General features: G+C 44.8%; 1 protein-coding gene across 3 annotated transcripts in view; it reads left to right on the top strand.

Annotated features, from left to right (window-relative positions):
* ERG (ETS transcription factor ERG) overlaps positions 1–19,256 on the top strand; it is a 405,992-nt gene that overhangs the window by 238,466 nt on the left and 148,270 nt on the right. Inside the window, exon 1 of one of the 3 annotated variants that reach the window (XM_030202230.1) lies at positions 16,400–16,528. The exons of the other annotated variants lie outside the window; for them this stretch is intronic. Coding sequence (XP_030058090.1) covers positions 16,511–16,528 — 18 coding nt within the window. The 5' untranslated portion in view covers positions 16,400–16,510. Of the gene's footprint in view, positions 1–16,399; positions 16,529–19,256 lie in introns of those variants that run through there. 3 annotated transcript variants of the gene reach the window in all.

Genomic DNA, 19,256 nt, shown 5'->3' with positions numbered 1-19,256 from the left:
CTTACCAGGACCCAGTGGCGTATTTAATCAAGGTGCGTGTGTTGCGTATGTACCCCCTGTCAAACCTGCTCCTCCCCTCCACTTCCCAGTTACCTTAAAATCATCTATGCTCCAGTCTTCGCCTGGGCAGTGGCAGCAGCACTCATATGCCTCCTGCAGCCTGCACCAGGACTTCCTGTTTGAACCGTCCCGCCCCTTCTGACACAACTTCCTGTTTTGTGAAGGGCGGAATGGTTCCGAGAGAAAGCCCTGGTGCAGGCCACAGGTAGCCTATGAGTCCTACTGCCGCTAATGCTGCCTGGGCAAAAAATGGAGCAGAGATGATTTTAAGGTACAGGGGGTGAGGGGTGCAGGTGTGGGAGGTGCACCCCCTGATAAAAATTCTGCTAAAGGCCTGCTCCGGGATCATCCTGGCACTATCCGTATAATTGGTATAAACGTCACAGGAACTCAATTTATCTTGCACTTTTAGCTCTTTAAATAATGTATTCTATATTGGGTGGAAGAAATGAATGTTAAGAGATACTCTTAATAAGCAATAAATTTATTTATTTATCATGTCAGAAATCTGACTTCTTATGTGTAATAATTCATATAGATTTTTATAAAGTACAATCTTAATTCAGTCTAAACACTGTCATAATCAGCTCTAGATAGATTGTATTTTATAAAAATCTATCTGAATTATTACACATAAGTCAGATTTCTGATGTGATAAATAAATAAATGTATGGCTTATTAAGAGTATCTCTTAACATTCATTTCTTCCACCCAATATAGAATATATTATTTAAAGAGTTAAAAGTGCAAGATAAATTGAGTTCCTGTGGCGTTTATACCAATAATACAGCGCAGGTGGTGGGATAGTAATTTCCCCTGTTTAAGTAATTACTATCCGTATAGTGCCAAAGCGGTCTGTCAGGATATTTAGCTGCTCTATGCAGATAGTGTTGCTCAGTGGCGTACCAAGGGGGGGGGGCAGTTGGGGAGGTTCGCCCCGGGTGCACGCCGCTGGGGAGTACCGCGCTCCAGGGCCGCCAAGAGCCGGGGCCGGGCCCGGGACAAGGCCGCTCCCGGGCCCCCCCCCTGAGGTCACGTCGCATTGCGCCCCCCCCCCCACCTGAGGTCGCCTGGCCCCCCTCCACCCGCTGCCAGTGCCGGGCCTTCTGAACTAACCTGAAGTGCCTTCATCTTCGACGCAAGCAGCAGCAGCAGGGCAGACCTCTCCTTCCTTCCCTGCCTCGCTCTCGCGGACGTTACGTCAGGCGAGGGCGGGACACAGAAGGAAGGAGTGGCCTGCCCTGCTGCTGCTTGCGTCGAAGATGAAGGCGCTTCAGGTTAGTTGTGGGAGCGACGGAGAGCGGGTGGGCCGGACTGTGGTGGGCCGGGCCCCCCACAGAGACCCTGGCCCAGGGAATTTTGTCCCCCCTGTCCCCCCCTCTCGGCGGCCCAGCCGCGTGCCTGTTGGCTCTTTGTTTTCATGCTCCCTTTGCCCCGGAACAGGTTACTTCCTGTTCCGAGGCAGAGGGAGCATGAAAACAAAGAGCCGGCAGGCGCGCGGCACCCCCTCCCCCAGCGGCGTGCACCCGGGGGGGGGGTTCTTTCGCTGGGGGATCGGGGGTTCTTTCGCCGGGGGGGGGGGGTGTCGTGCTGTTCCGGGGGGGGGGGGCGCTGCACCCGGGGGGGCAGGGCGCATTGGTGATCCGCCCCGGGTGTCAGCCCCCCTAGGAATGCCACTGGTGTTGCTGAATATCCATGAGCAGTCCCAGGCAGTGCAAATATCCAGATGTGTTTGAATATCTGGCTCTATGTATTCGTGTCATGTTGTTTTGATTGCAGAGCAGATGGGAAAAACAGATAGGAGCTCTTTTACTAAGCCACGTAGGCGCGTCCTACGCGTGTCAGTTTTGAACTACCTCCCGGCTACCATGTGGCCCGGGCGGTAATTTCATTTTTTTACGTGCGTCCGCTATGCTCGCCGGAAAGTTTTCTGGCGTGCGGCGCTAACCGGGCGGTAATCAGCATTGTGCGCACGCCGATGATTACCGCCCGGTTAATGCGTGAGACTTTCTTCTAAGCCAATGGGTGGTGGTAAGGTCTCAGGCCCCAAATGGACGCGTGCCAATTTTCATTTTGCCGCACATCCATTTTTGGCCCCCAAAAAAGGCGTGCTGAAAAATGGACCTGCGTGCATCCAGTACACACGTCTACACCAGTGCAGGCCATTGTTCGGCACACCTTAGTAAAAGGACCCCATAATTTGAAAATTCCCATCGGTTCATTTGTATAGTAGCCGTTGCAGATTGTAATGTCTCTCACTGGACCAACAGAATTATCTAAATACAGTGTTGTAGGCGTTTGAATAAACAAGGTGGGGGGGGGGGGGGGGGGGTGGGGGGGGTAATGGTCTCTAAAGGTCCCGAACACATTTTTAGATAATTCTTATACTGGCCCCAAAAATGATGCCATGACCTGTAATGATATCCAGCTTTCTCCAGAATTCGTGCAGCAATAACAACTTTTGTGTTCTGCTTTGAAATATATAGGAAAGCAATGGAACCCCAGAAAAAAGGTTCACTTAGCAGCAGTGGAAATTCACTATGTACTGGTGGTTGGTTCCTACTGCAGGCTGCATTGAAACCGTATTTTGAAGCTCACATTCCAGACTATTTTTGTGTGTCAGTGTGGTTTCAGTTTTTTTTTTACACTTGGTTATCTACAAGAATGAAAAAAACCCTGCAGAGAAAAAGACCTGCCCAGAAGATACATCTGTCTGCTTAGTTTTCTCGGTACTGGTGCACACACTGCCATCTAGGGGCCACTGTTATATAGCTTGCGTGGAGAAACGAAAAGATCCACAAGTGGACGAGATTCAGCCAAACCTAACTTTGAAATAATAAATGTACTTTAAAGAAGCATAACTCACAGGACAACTCATCCCCCAGCCCTCCACAACCATGTGTCACAGGTTTGGCTTTTCTGTGTAATGTAATACAATTCTTCCTTTAAACTTTGAAAGTTTCACAAATTCTCTTGAGGCACTTTTACTAAAGTACGGTAAGGCGCTTACCACACGACGAATGCTCACATTACCATGTGCTAACTGTTTTATTTATTTATTTATTTATTGCATTTGTATCCCACATTTTCCCACCTATTTGCAGGCTCAATGTGGCTTACATAGTACCGTCAAAGGCTTTTGCCAAGTCGGTGGATAACAAATACAAAGTTGTATAGTGATCGTATGAGGTATAAGTGGAGGGACGGAATGGATGAAGATTGCGTGTTGTCCTGTTCGATCATAGCCATGCTGTGTTGGTAGGTGAAGAGGGTTACGTGGGGTCGTTGGGGTAGGCCTTTTTGAAGAGGTTGGTTTTTAGTGATTTCCTGAAGTTCAAGTGGTCGTGGATCATTTTCACAGCTTTTGGGAGCCCATTCCATAGTTGTGCGCTTATGTAGGAGAAGCCGGCTGCGTAAGTTGTTTTGTATTTCAGTCCTTTGCAATTTGGGTAGTGTAGGTTTAGGTAGGATCTTGACGATCTGACTTTGTTTCTTATTGGTAAGTCTATAAGGTCTGTCATGTATCCTGGGACTACGCCGTACATGATTTTGTGGACTAAGGTGCAGATTTTGAAGATGATCCGCTTTTTGATTGGGAGCCAATGCAACTTTTCTCGGAGGGGTTTGGCCCTTTCGAAGCGTGTTTTGCTGAATATCAGCCTGGCTGCTGTATTTTGGGCGGTCTGGAGTTTATTTTATGAGTTGTTCTTTGCAGCCCGCGTAGATTCAGTGGCATTCCTAGGGGGGCTGATACTCGGAGTGGATCGCTGATGTGCCCCACCCCCGGGTGCAGCGCCCCCCCCCCCCCCCGGTGCAGCGCCCCCCGGTGAAAGGACACCCCCCACCCCGGCGAAAGAACCCCCCCTGGGTGCACGCTGCTGGGGGGGGGGGGGTGCCGCGCACCGGTCAGCTTCGTTCGTTTCCATGCTCCCTCTTCCCCGGAACAGGTTACTTCCTGTTCCGGGGCAGAGGGAGCATGGAAATGAATGAAGCTGACTGGCGCACGGCACCCACCCCCCCAGCAGCATGCACCCGGGGCAGACCGCTCCCACCGCCCCCCCTTGGTACGCCACTGCGTAGATTCCGTTGTAGATTCTGTTGGGGGTGTTCCCAACATTTTCCCATACAGTTACCACACAGTAACTATACTGACGGAGTGGATACATTAACTGCAATGTGCTGCCCATCCCACTTCATAACAGGCCATTCACTTCAGGAGAAATTCTGTAACATGGGTGCCTGCATTTAGGGGGCCTTTCACAAAGCTGCACAAACGTTTTTAGCTCACGATAAAAATCAGCTAGCTGCGAGCTAAAAATCCTAGCGTGGTTTTGTAAAAGACCCCTTTAGGCACTAGAGACACACGCGAATCATTATTTATTTATTTATGGAATTTCTATCCCACATTAGCTCAAGTGGAACTCAGGTTCAATGTGGGTTACAATAGAAACATAAAAGAAAAGAAATAAATTAGAGTTACGTTTAAGAACACATCGTAAAAAGTATTATATAGGAAGTGATGGGGCAAATTCAGTGGGGCGTCAGGAAGAAGTGAAATATAAGGAATTAAAATAATATTCATACACTGAGTTCTAACGCTGTTGAAGATTGAGCTACAAAAGTAAGTTTTCAATAAATTACAAAAATAACCCATAATCACTAGTATATCTGATTTGTTTAGGAAGAGAATTCCAGATTTTAGTGCATTGATAAGAAAAGTTAGCCTTGTGGATTCTTTTGTAAGATACATTTCTCCAACTGGGTGAATGTAAAATGAGATATTCTCTGGATGATGTGGAAGCATTGCGTGGAGTTAAATCAATGAATTCATTCATACAGGAGATGACATACCAAATAAAATTTGATGGACCAATGAACATGAAATGTTATGAGTGGAGGAGTGGTCTAGTGGTTAGGGTGGTGGACTTTGGTCCTGAGGAACTGAGTTCGATTCCCACTTCAGGCACAGGCAGCTCCTTGTGACTCTGGGCAAGTCACTTAACCCTCCATTGCCCCATGTAAGCTGCATTGAGCCTGCCATGAGTGGGAAAGCGCGGGGTACAAATGTAACAAAAATAAATAGATACTATTGGAGATTCTACATGGAATGTTGCTATTCCACTAGCAACATTCCATGTAGAAGGCTGCTGCGCAGGCTTCTGTTTCTGTGAGTCTGACGTTCTGCACGTACGTGCAGGACGTCAGACTCGCAGAAGCCTGCGCGGCCACATTGGTGATCTGCAAGGGCTGACTTCTACATGGAATGTTGCTAGTGGAGGAGTGGCCTAGTGGTTAGGATGGTGGACTTTGGTCCTGAGGAACTGAGTTCAATTCCCACTTCAGGCACAGGCAGCTCCTTGTGACTCTGGGCAAGTCACTTAACCCTCTATTGCCCCAGGTACAAATAAGTACCTGTATACAATATGTAAGCCGCATTGAGCCTGCCATGAGTGGGAAAGCGTGGGGTACAAATGTAACTAAAATTAAAAAAACATAGCTTGAACAAAAATTTTAACAGGTAACCAGTGCACATTATGAAGGACTGCGGTAGTTATAGCAAAGTGCCGTGATTTACAAATTAGAGGAGAGGCCGTGTTTTGAACAGTTTTTAGTTTTTTTGAGAAAGGCTGCCTTTAATTCCAGCGTAGATGGAATTACAATAGCCGATTTTTTTTTAGAACAAGAAATTGGGTTAAGGTACGGAAGACTGGTCTTGTGAAAAATGATTGCAATGATTAGAATACTATACTGTAAAAAGAAAATGTAAACAATTTGCTCTACAGATTCTGCAAACAGGAAGTCTGGAGCAGGGTTTTATTTTATGGTTTAACGTTTTTATTGAAGACAAATCCAAAGATACATTGTCACATCAGGTTACAACACTTTTATAGTCCTCTAGTTTTATTCATTTTGTTCCCTCCCTTCCCCCTTCCCCTCCCCCCATTATACGGCAAACAATTAACATTTCAACAATATATTTATTTGACATTGTTCCCACCCTCCCTCCTGTATATACTTCTCTTGTTTTATTGTCTTGTATTAGCGGTGCATTGTAAGGAGGAGTGGCCTAGTGGTTAGGGTGGTGGACTTTGGTCCTGAGGAACTGAGTTCGATTCCCACTTCAGGCACAGGCAGCTCCTTGTGACTCTGGGCAAGTCACTTAACCCTCCATTGCCCCATGTAAGCCGCATTGAGCCTGCCATGAGTGGGAAAGCGTGCGGTACAAATGTAACAAAAATAAAATAGATACTATTGGAGATTCTACATGGAATGTTGCTACTATTGGAGATTCTACATGGAATGTTGCTATTCCACTAGCAACATTCCATGTAGAAGGCTGTGCAGGCTTCTGTTTCTGTGAGTCTGACGTCCTGCGTCAGACTCACAGAAGCAGAAGCCTGTGCGGCCACATTGGTGATCTGCAAGGGCCGACTTCTACATGGAATGTTGCTAGTGGAATAACAACATTCCATGTAGAATCTCAAATAGTAACAACAGTGGAGGAGTGGCCTAGTGGTTATGGACTTTGGTCCTGAGGAACTGAGTTCCATTCCCACTTCAGGCCCAGGCAGCTCCTTGTGACTCTGGGCAAGTCACTTAACCCTCCATTGCCCCAGGTACAAATAAGTACCTGTATATAATATGTAAGCTGCATTGAACCTGCCATGAGTGGGAAAGCGCGGGGTACAAATGTAACAAAAAATAAAATAAACAGTTTTATAAGTGACATTCTGTCAATGCACTCATCTTTATATATATAACCTGTACAGACATATCATAGTCAACTATATACATTTCAACCTTAAGTATTAACCTCTCCTCCCCCCTAACCGCCCTCCACCCTTGCTCTATGTTCCCCCCCCCCCTTGAGTTCGGGACATCTGCCTCTTCTATCTCCGTACTCTTGTATTCTATATGCTATATTCAGGGTTTTATTTTAAATCAACCCAGAAACCTCAACTACCCCGAGGAGAGTCAGGGCAGGAGTGATCCCCAGTTGCTTCTGCCATTGCCAGCTGCACTTTCAAAGTGGCTGCCAAGAGCTCATGTCGTGACTTCACCAACCACAAGGGGCACTATAAGTGGATGGGGGAGGATTAAGAAACACTTGGGGGGTGGAGAATAACAAGAGGCTGCTATTGTTTAGGTGGATGGGTGGGTGGGCAGTTTCTGTTCGTGGGAGGGATGTGGTGAGTGTAGGGTTGTGCCCAGTGTGCCTATCTGACATTTTTGGTTGTCTGTCCTGCTTATATCAGATAATCGGAACTCTACTGTATATCTGGAACATAGGTGCACACACATTTACACCAGATCTGTGAGTGGTATAAGTTAGGGTTACCATATGTCCAGATTTACCCGGACGTGTCCTCTTTTTGAGGACATGTCCGGGCAACCGGGCGGGTTTTGCCAAACTGCCCATTTGTCCGGATTTCTGGACAAATGGGCAGGCTGGTGGGCTTCAACTCTCAGCGGCCATTTGGAATCGGCGCCGAGATCACAAACAGGAAGGATGCATGCAGGGCAGCGCTCCGGGCAGGAAAGAGGGGGCTGTCACTAGACCACCAGGGCAGTAGTAAGGTAAGGGGAGGGGGTGATTGGGAGGGGGAGTGACGGGGTGTGTGACAGGGGTTAGGGGGAAATGTGACAGGGGGTGGAGCGAGGGTGTCAAAAGTAGCGGTGTGGGGTGTGAAAGGGGGCAGGGTGTGAAAGGGGCGGGGCATGTGTCCTCCTTTTGGGGGGGGGGACAAAATATGGTAACCCTAGTATAAGTGCTCATTCCTACATGCATACACATGTATGTACATGTATGTACTTGGTTATGCTTGTATTCTATTAAGGAAAGAAAGTGCCTGCTTTCCTTTATAGAATATGCACCAATCAAGTGTCCTTTGAGCCCCCATATATAAGTGCACAGTTAAAGCATTACTCCCTGTCACCATGAATTGGCTTCCATGCATGCTAGCATAATAACAGTGCACTGCATGCTAATTTATACACAAACCGCTTATCATACTTCAGTAAAAGCCCCCCCTAAGGCCAATGGACATCCGATGGAAATTCAGCTCTACCGAAATTCTTGAAAATGGAATGTTTAGGACTGCACATTCCCCATGCCATTATCTGATAACAGAAGCCTGCAGGAAGTCGCAGCCCATGAGGCCACAAAAAATACATTTTGAAACAAAGGATTCAAAAGAATGTGTTTAAAAAAAAAAACTGTTTTAAAATTGATCTTGTAGTAGCGGGCAGCCCCTTTCTCGGCAGATTCATCCTCTAAATAATGGCCATGCTTTGCTGACAGTTCTGACCTGACCTCCATTGAAGGCCACCCTTGGAGAAATGTTTTTATTTATTTGCTTAATTGTGTAATCACAATTAAGTCCAAACTTTTCAAGTTTGGACTTAATTGTTTTCAAGTCCAAACTTAAAGCCCACCTCTTTACCACTGTTCTTGACTCCTAACCTCTACTCACTTGCCCTGTCCTTTAACCTCACCTATTTATTCCCTTCCCCTTAATTGTTCTGTCTGTTTACCTGCCTTATCTAGATTGTAAGCTCTTTGAGCAGGGACTGTCTTTTTGTGTATGGTGTACAGTGCTGCATATGCCTGGTAGCGCTATAGAAGTGATAAGTAGTAGTAGTAATGTAGAAGCCTGCCCTTGCAGATCAGCAACGCGGCCGCGCAGGCTTCTGTTTCTGTGAGTCTGACGTCCTGCACGTACGTCAGACTCACAGAAACAGAAGCCTGCGTGGCCGCGTTGCTGATCTGCAAGGGCAGGCTTCTACATGGAATGTTGCTAGTGGAGGAGTAGCCTAGTGGTTAGTGCAGTGGAACATGGAATGTTGCTACTATTGAGATTCTGTTGCTACTATTTGAGATTCTAGATGGAATGTTGCTACTATTTGAGATTCTACATGGAATGTTGCTATTCCACTAGCTCTTCACAAATCCAAAGATAAGTGGAGCACTACGAGAAGCGGCGTGCACAGACTGTTGGGAATTCAAAGCGGGCCATTCTAACCCGAGTCCCTGATGAAAGCAGTGAAACCCGCGGCGTCGGGCGCAATTTTAGGGGAAGCCTAAGTGGACTCCAACAGCAAGTGATATGTAGTGGCATTTAAGATAAGTTCAAGTTTTTCATTTTATTTATTTTTCATTCAGAGCACGTATATATTTTGAGCACTTTGTAGTGAGTGTTTGCAACAGCATTTATAAATAGTCACATAAAGGGAAGACCCAATGAAGAGAGACTATGCCACCAGGCAAAAAACAATGAAGTTGCCTTAAAGTGGTATTTTCCGAGGGCTCCTAAAAAAGTAAAAAATATATATATAAATAATATATATATATATATATATAAAAACCTAAAAATTAAAAATACAATAGAATTATTTTATAGAATAGCTGTTTGCACACACACAGTTCTTATCTTTGGATTTGTGAAGAGCGTGATTATATTTACCAAAGATTTTGTAGTGTGGAGACTTTAGTGGTTTCAGCTATTCCACTAGCAACATTCCATATTTAGATTGTGAGCTCTTTGAGCAGGGACTGTCTTTTTGTGTATGGTTTACAGCGCTGCGTATGCCTTGTAGCGCTATAGAAATGATAAATAGTAGTAAATAGTAGTAATCAATAGGAATGAATAAATAAGCTGTGTAGGGGCTATTGCAAACCTAACGAGGTGAAAAACGGAACGGTAGCACTGAAATGTTTCTCATTTTTTCAGGGGTCATGTCAAGGGCAGACAGTAGATATTCCTCTGCTAACCAGTTAGCGAATCTACATTACCGTGTGCTGACTAGTTAGTGCGCAGAGGGGTCATTTTACTAAGCTGCGGTAAAAGGGGGACTGGGCTAGCTGTCAGTGTGTATTTTTGACCTGCCATGAGGCTCCCTTTTACCACAGTCTTTTGTTCTCAAAAAGAAACGCGGTAAGTTTGCACTTGCCACACAGCCCTTTCAGAGGGGAGCACTTACCACCACCCATTGAGGTGGTGTTAAGGGCTCCCATGCTATCCCAGAGGTAACCGGGTAGCACACAACCCTGCCCAATTACAGTCAGGTAAGCACTGGCACTACAAAAATATAAAATACTTTTGTAGCAGTGGAAATGGTGCACACTGGGGTGGGAACTGTTGCCAGGCTCCTGGGGTAGCCCAATAGTTCCAGGATGGCATGAGGCAAGCCAGTTGCCATGCGCCAACCCTTTATTTAGGGAAAGGGAATGGGAATGGGACTTATATACCACCTTTCTGTGGTTTTTCCAACTACATTCAAAGCAGTTTACATATTATATACAGGTACTTATTTTACCTGGGACAATGGAGGGTTAAGTGACTTGTTCACAGTCACAAGGAGCTGCAGTGGGAATCAAACCCAGTTCCCCAGGATTGGAGTCCACTGCACTAACCACTAGGCTATTCCTCATTAGATTTTGCTCACAACATTTTCAGGGGTAGCTCAAGGTGAGTTACATTCAGGTACTCTGGATACTTCTCTGTCCGAGGAAGCCTCACAATCTAAGTTTGTACCTGAGGCAATGGAGGGTTAAGTGACTTGCGCAAGATCACAAGGAGCAGCGGCAGGATTTGAACCAGCCACCTCTGGATTGCAAGACCAGTGCTCTAACCACTAGGCCACTCCTCCACTATAGCAACACTCCATGTAGAATCTGAGATAATATCAACATTCCATCTAGAATCTCAAATAGTAGCAACAGAATCTCAAATAATTTATTTGGATTTTGTTCACACCTTTTTCAGTAGTGGCTCAAGGTGAGTTACATTCAGGTACTCTGGATACTTCTCTGTCCCAGGAGGGCTCACAATCTAATTTTGTACCTGAGGCAATGGAGGGTTAAGTGACTTGCCCAAGATCACAAGGAGCAGCAGTAAAAGGGACCCAGATAACACAGGATCCGTTACCACCTGCAAAATGGGTGGCGGTAAATGGTCATGTGGTAATTTTTTAAAATGGCCGTCTGCTAATGGCAGCATTAGCGCATGGCCATTAATGCAAAAAATAGAAAAAAAGCATTTTCTTGGCTGCAGTAAGAACGGTTTTACTGCACAGCAAAGACCCATGTAAGCGCACGCTAACACCACTTTTTACCGCAGCTTAATAAAAGGGTCCCTAAATAAGTCAAATCTGACTTTCCTGGCCAGATGCTATTTTGTCATTACAGCCACAGATGGCATCACTTAATAGAGCTCATCTAGTTGTTGAGTTGGTCTTGGTTTTGATATCTACTGTCGGAGCAGCGTATGAATTCGGCAAAGATAGTGTGATGCGCCTGAGCTATTGCGATCACAGACTTGACGTGACGAAGATGGAAGATGAGACCTAGACATTCTACTAAACTCAGGCAGTGTCATCTATGAATAATTTTTCGGTTAGGCCAATGAAAGGTGCCGCAATGCGCAAAGAAAGCCCTGGGTTAATTGTGGATTCTCAGCATTGCTTATTCCTGGCCTTGATTTCATTATGATTTGAAAGAAGCATTGACAAAAAAATAAAAAAAAAATAAAGTTTAATCGGATACCCCTCCAACCCCATTCTCACAGGATTCCCAAACTATTTCTGCTATTTGTGAAAAGAATTTGGAAAAAGAATCCTGCTTCTTTTTTTTTCCCCCATCAAGTCTAAGAGGAATATTTCTGAATGGTCCAGTGAAAACCAGAGAAAACTGTGCAACGTTTCCCTGCATTTTTAACTTTTAGAAAAGCACTGTAAATTTCACCAGGTCTGGGGACATTCATGTACAAAAGCAAGTGGCATTAAAATAATCATCAAACCAAAAACTCACTTTTCACATATTTATTTTATTTATTTATTGCATTTGTATCCCACATTTTCCCACCTCTTTGTAGGCTCAATGTGGCTTACATAGTACTGGAGAGGCCTTTGCAGGCTCCGGTGTGAACAAATACAGGGTGATGTTATGATAAGATCAAGTCATGCGGCACAGCCACATTAGTGAATCGGAGAACGGAAGAGTTGTGTAATGTCCATTACGTGCTTTAGTTTGGTTGTGTTGCAGAGATTAGGTATTTAAGTTGGATCGGGAGGGTATGCCTTTTTTAAACACGTTGGTTTTTAGTGATTTCCGGAAGTTTAGGTGGTCGTAAGTCGATCTCAAGGCTTTTGGTAATGCGTTTCACAGTTGTGTGCTTATGTAGGAAAAACTAGATGCCGTGTTTTGAGCGGTCTGAAGTTTCTTTAAGCTTTGTTCTTTACATCCCGCATAAATTCCATTGCAGTAGTCTAAGTGGCTTAGTACCATTGATTGTATCAGGTTGCGAAATGTTTCCCTCGGGAAGAATTGCTTCGCGCGTTTGAGTTTCCACATTGAGTGGAACATTTTCTTTGTTGTGGATGCCTCTTGGCTCTCTAGTGTTAAGTTACGGTCCATTGTAGCGCCGAGGATTTTCAAGCTCTCTGAGGTAGGAAGGGTGTGATCTGGGGTGTTGATACTTGTGTTATCCAGTAATCCTGATCATTCCAGTGGTCTTCTTGCTCATACCTGTAGATTATGTATTATATATGTTTCTATAGGGTTTTGTGTGTGTGTGTGGGGGGGGGGGTCATTAGTTAAGACAGTCTCAATGGTATATAATGCCCTAGGTCAGCCATTCCCAACCCAATCCTCAGGCACATCAAGTCCCATTGGGTTTTCAGGATATCCACAATGAATATTCATGAGTTAGATTTTCATGCAATTGAGGCAGTGCATGCAAATCTATCGTATGCATATTCATTGTGGATATCCTGAAAACCCAATGGGACTTGATGTGCCCGAGGACTGGGTTGGGAATGGCTGCCCTAGGTGAATCTTCAGCCATGTTTCCCCTCTCCCCCTTGCCCTCTCCTTGGGGCAGCTTAAGGCCCCCTCCCCCTCCAGCATTTTCCTTTCCCTTTCTTATCCCCCATTATGGTCAGCATTTTCTCTTCCCTTCTCTACCCTACCCCTTCTCTAATTTGACAGTGAGCATACTGGTTGGCGGAGGCTGGGAGGAATGTGGGCAGGGCACAACGACACTGTTCCATCTAAACTGAGCAGGTGTCCTCCAACTGCATTGCTACCAGTAGGGGGCGGTGCTTCAATATTGTGTTTTCAATTGCTAGGGACAGGCAGGTTCCCTGGAGTCCTGTGGAACTTGCCTGTTCCTCACTATTGAAAATATGATAGTAAAACAGCCCCCTTCACTGGCTGGACTGTAAGTAGAGGACGTCTACTCAGAGGTAATAGTGTGTATAGTTATGCACATCCTATATAATAATTCTCACCTCCAACATTCTGAAGCTGCCTGGAACCATGGCTTCCGCCGGAGGTGGTCTGCGTCGTGCAGTAGATAGCACTGATGTCACTGGCCTGGAAGCATTGAAGAGCGAGCAGGCTCAGCGAGTCTGCTGCCTTCCGTTCTCTTCGTTCTGACTCTGGACCCGCCCTTGCGGAAACAGGAAATGAGGGCGGGACCAGAGTCAGAGCTCAGAGCAAAGAGAACGGAAGGCAGCAGACTCGCTGAGCCTGCTGGCTCTTCAATGCTGGCGCCGGGACACCGGTAAGAGAGGGGGAGAGGGGGGTTGGCGATTTTGCAGGGGGGGGCGGCGGAGGGGGGGAAACGGGGCAGTGGGACTTGCAGGAGGACACAGGCAGAGAGCGAGGGGGGGGGGAGGAAAACCTTGCTAGCACCCGTTTTTGCAGGGGGGGCATTGGAGGGGAGGAGACGGGGCCATGGGACTTGCAGGGGGACACAGGCAGAAAGCGAGGGGAGGGAGGAAAACCTTGCTAGCGCCCATTTCCTTATCTACAGAAACGGGCCGTTTTTACTAGTAAATTATAAAATACTGTAATTTATGTGCATTTTTGGCAAGCTAGGATCTACGGCTGGTGTGAGAGGTCACATCTAAATTATACTCATGTAATTTGTGCTTCTACGTTAGTATTCTACAAAGGAAGGTGAGTGCTTACTTTTCTTTAGAATATGTACTTTCTAGGTGCCTAAAAATAGGAAACCATTATAGAATTACCCTCTTGATGCATACACTTAGGCAAATTTACAAAGGATATATGCCTGCCTTGTTTTTGAAAAATGAGCATGTGCAAGGACATGAATTCCAAGGGCCCGATATTCAGCCGGCAGCGGGTAGCACATTTGCTATCTGCCACCAGCGTTAAACCCGGATATGCAATGCCAGGCCGTATCTGGTGACCGGCATTGAATATCCGGGTTAATTTTGGCTGCTAAAAAGTTAACTGGCTATGCAGATATTCAGCGCTAACCGGTTAACTTTTGAGCGATCAAAGATATTGACCACTCAACATAGCCGGTTTGATACTGAATATCCGAACCTAACCGGCTGTGTCATACGTTCTAGCACTAACCAGGATATTCAGCGGGAGATAACCGGTTATCGTCTGATGAATATCCACAGTTTGGCGCTTCGACGCTATTCTTTGTTTTCAGGTATTAATCAAAGGGAAATCAGAAGGCTTCGGTTAATACAGAACACTGTAGTGAAGCTCCTATTCTGGGCAGGCAAATTTGCTCATGTGAACCCTTTGTTGAAGACAAAACACTGGCTGCCATTAAGGTTTCGCCTTCCTTTTAAGATCTTGAAATATCCATCAAACTGGTCTTCCTTCATTTCTGGCCTGTCAGTTGATTTCTTATGCTCCATCTACAGCCCTTCGATCATTTCATTCGTGCCAGATGGTAGTGTTTCCCTTCTGTCAGGTCTCCTTGGTCTCACACAGACTTCGATGTTTAGCGTGATGGGTCTCCAGCTTTGGAATCAGTTACCGACCTCTTTGAGGTTGGAAACTTCTATGCTGACCTTTAAGAGGCTGCTTAAATCGTACTTTTTTCATGAGACCTTCCTCTAATATTCTGAGTTGAATTGTTTCCTCCATTTTCAGTTGGTGGATGGAGTGGTGTGTATCCTGGGGTCTGGAGCTCTAGTAACATAGCAGACGTTTCTCTCTCTCTCTCTCTCTCTCTCCTGTTTCTTTGCTTTCTATTTGACTGACGTTCTTTTCCTTGATTGCCTTAACATAGTAGATGACGGCAGAAAAAGACCTGTATGGTCCATCCAGTCTGCCCAACAAGATAAACTCATATGTGCTACTTTTTGTGTATACCTTACCTTGATTTGTACCTGTCCTTTTCAGGGCACAGACCGTGTAAGTCTGCCCAGCACTATCCCCGCCTCCCAACCACCGGTCCCGCCTCCCACCACCAGCTCTGACACAGACCGTATAAGTCAGCCCAGCACTATCCCCACCTCCCGCCACCGGCTCTGCCACCCAATCTCGGCTAAGCTCCTTAGGATCCATTCCTTCTGAACAGGATTCCTTTATGTTTATCCCACGCATGCTTGAATGCTGTTACCGTTTTCATTTCCACCACCTCCCGTGGGAGGGCATTCCAAGCACCCACTACTCTTAATTATGCTATTTTTTAAACTTTGTAATCTGCTTTAATGGTTGTCCTTAAGCGGCCTTTCTAATAAAATAAACTTGAACCTTGATTTAACTAGTCAGAAGCAAGTTAAATAGTTCTGAATATTGAATATGGGGAGGGGGGAAGTGTTTAGTAATTTGTACTTATTCTTTGCACAGGAAGCATGTGTGTTTGGTTGGGGGGGGGGGGAGGGTTTCACAATAGCATGCTTGCATTTTAAAATTAAGATACGCGGCTTCTTTTCTCCCGTTGGCCTACGCGTGCTTCTATTTTGATGCAGATAAAATTGTACATGCTGTGGAATCCCTGTGTATGAGTTTCCTGATATACCCCCTTTCGGTGGTCCAACAAAAGCAATTTACATATTATATCCAGGCCTAAATAAGAAAAATAGTGTCTCAAGTCCTCTCCGTTAATGCGAAAGAAACAATTTCCCTAAATCTATTGGCTTCATCTTCTGTCACAATAACAGCCATGGTTGGACCAACATCTTTAAAAAAAATGTCAATAAATTAGGTAACTTGGCATTCAGACACATGAAGTCTCTGTGCCCCCAAGGGACGTGGTCTGCACTGAAACCCATCAGAATTTGGCCCATAGTATGTGACATCTGTATCCTGCTCTGGAGCAGACTATGACACATTTAGCTCATTGAATCACACCTGCCCAGGCCGACATAGATCATTGTCATTTAAAAAAAAAAAAGAAAAAAAGAAAAACCCTAGCACGCATCATCAAGAAAAACAACATTGTTTTCAGTACACCTTATCTCTCTGCTCCCAAATTTCCTGTTTCTTCGAGTTGCTGTATCCAGGACCAATAGAAACCGCTTCCTGCCATTGGCTTACTTCACTTCCCAGAGTTAGCACAATCTCATCCGCTCTAAACAAACTCATGAAAAACCACCTCCTGATCAGTACAACGCAATAATAATTATTAATATTATTAGCTATTATTAAAGGTCAATATTCGTGATCCCAACCATGGCAAGCACCATTAAGGTAAGCGTGGCTGCATTTTGACTGTACCGAAAGCTCTTAGATTGAAATTCTTGTTGGTTTCCTTTATCAAGAGAGATAAGTTTGGCTTGGGCTACACCCCCACTTGCCACAATAGAAGGCAAGGAGATTTCCTCTGTGCTGCCTTGTAAATTTCCTTTTTCCTACTGCAACCATCCGCAAGCTTTAAAAACGTTGAAACCGAGAAAAAATTGTGTGTGTGTGAGACCTGTGTGTGCATGTGTTTTAATTCACTGTTTGATGCTAAGGATGATGTCGAAAACGTTTTGTAGCGGCACGCTCTTGAGACTTTTGCCGTGCAATGGCTTAAAGAAAATTCAGACTGCTGTATTTGGTGGATAAGACTGGACTTCACCGGGAACGATGATAAAAAATCCAGAGGAAAATGTTCTCCTGATCATTCAGCTTCTCGGAACATCATTCCCTGTCTGCTGCCTCAAAGTGGCAGCATACTGAGCAGAAGCACCTGGAAGATGCTTTTCCCTAGCTGCGGTGGTTGGCTCGATCCTCTAGAGAGCTAGGCTCAATGTCTAAGTCCTCGCTTTCAAGACTGGAATTAAATTTGGATGCATTTTGAACCGAGTGTATTTTTTTGTGTAGTTTGAAACTATTGTAATGACTGTCTTGGATATGGTTTAAATTTACGTTTTCCAACTTTTAAGGGGGTATGATATAAAAATATGATAACCTTGTTGCTTTCATATCAAGCAACTAAATATTGGAACGAGATGCAGATAGAACTTAAAACAATTGTTCCACTTACAGTAAAACTCTGAAAACATTGAATACGTTTTAATTGTTTTTATGGAAACGTTGCTAATTCCTAGGTATTCCTAGTTTCTTTTTTTTCTAAGCCGCATTAAACTTGCTAGGTATATGCGGGCTATAAAGGGTTTTAATGCTCTGATTAAATGGGTTTCAGAACGGAACAGCAGATTATCTGAAAAATGTTTTCTAGGTTTAACTAATTCTCTGGCTCACCAAAGCCTTTATTTTTCACTATCTTATCCAGCAGTCCAGTCAGCGGATGAAGGGTTAGTCTTAAAACTCATGATATGCAAGACTAAGATACTAATTATAGATTCATGTGTTTCTAGGGTGCATCAGTTTTTAACAATATCAGATTCTGCAATGGCTACATAGTTTTCAGCACCGTTAACATTTTAGCATTGAACAATGTGAATTCTTATAGGGATAATAATAAAACCATTACATATTCCTATACAGAGCTTGAGGGTATATTTTTTTTTTATTAGATTCCTCATATACTGTTTTTCTCACAATTTAAGTTTTGTATATGGGGCAACGGAGGGTTAAGTGATTTGCCCAGGGTCACAAGGAGCTGCAATGGGAATCAAACTTAAATTTAATCTTCTTTCCTTTCTTTCACCTTGTTTTCTGACTCGGTGAGGTTTTGCATATCGGAGCTATGAATTTGTGGGGTTTTTTTCACTAGGGAATGCAGTGCCAGAGGTCTTCCCCCCCCCCCCCCCCCGACTATTTTTTTGTTTGTTTGTTTATTTTTATGGATTGTTTTTCTGCAAATCTTTTCCTGCAGACTTTGAGGAAGGTTTAAAGAATCAGGATTGGGGAACTCAGAGAAGAAAGTTCAGCAGAGGACTTTGGTATAATCAGGGTGGAGTCTGGAGAAGGTTGTTTTTATATTGGGCTGAGAAAATTCCATTCACTGCTATTGAGAAATATTATTTTGGGAGACGGGTGCAGTCATGATATTATCGTGACCCCCCCCCAGCTTTTTAAGAAATAAAGCATCTGCTTTTGAAAGTTGCATAGGTCAGTCTTGGAGGTTTATACATATTTGTTTAAAGCAAAATTATTTTAAAACCAAGGTAGCTCAAACTTTGGCTAGTGGATGTATTATACAATAATTTTGGCCCTCAGTTGATATGCGGTGCTGCAAGCTGAAGTCATTTTATATAGATCAGTGGCAGCAAAGTTCCTGCAACATTTTAATTCCCCTGAATGTTTTATTCTTTTAATTTTACCTGCTATTTAAACTGTTAAATTCTAGTGAGTTTCTTCTGTGAAATTATGCCCTCTGGACCTTAATTGAGATCAGTTGGCATACATTTTCTAGTTTCTCCTGTTTTTACCAGGTTCCAGGGCCCCTTTTACCGCAGCGGGTGAAAATAGCCAAAAATGAAACAGCCGTGTGGTAAGCCTGCACTTTGTCGTGCGGCCATTTTAGGGGGAGGCACTTACCGCCACCCATTGAGGTGGCAGTAAGGACTGTCGCCCTAACCTGGCGGTAAACGGGCAGTGCGCGATGCTGCCCGATTACCACCATGTAACCCCCCTGTGGAAATATTTTTTCAATATTTCCGCTAGCGCCAGAGATGGTGCATGCTGGGGGTGGAACTACCGCTGGCACCCGCATTGGGCCGGCGGTAGTTCCGGGTTGCTGCGCAGCATGCCCCATGCCATGCGGCAACCTTTTAGTAAAGGGGTCCCTAACAGAGTAATAAAGGGGGTAGTTAGCGTGGGCTACTGTTAAGACATGTTATTTTACTGTTAACTCCAGTTATTTGTATCTAGGTCTCATTATTTATAATGGGAACCTGTAGTAAACTAGCATGAATAGTAAAATAACCCGTGTTAATGGTAGCCCACATTGATAACTTCCCCCCTTAGTGTGAAGAGTTCCCGTCTCTGGTAACCAGAGCTGCTATTGTGATGTCATAATGCCTCA

Source organism: Microcaecilia unicolor, chromosome 4 (assembly GCF_901765095.1).
Source record: "Microcaecilia unicolor chromosome 4, aMicUni1.1, whole genome shotgun sequence".
In the NCBI taxonomy this organism is placed as follows: Eukaryota; Metazoa; Chordata; class Amphibia; order Gymnophiona; family Siphonopidae; genus Microcaecilia; species Microcaecilia unicolor.
This window is presented reverse-complemented; position numbering and strand designations above follow the sequence as displayed.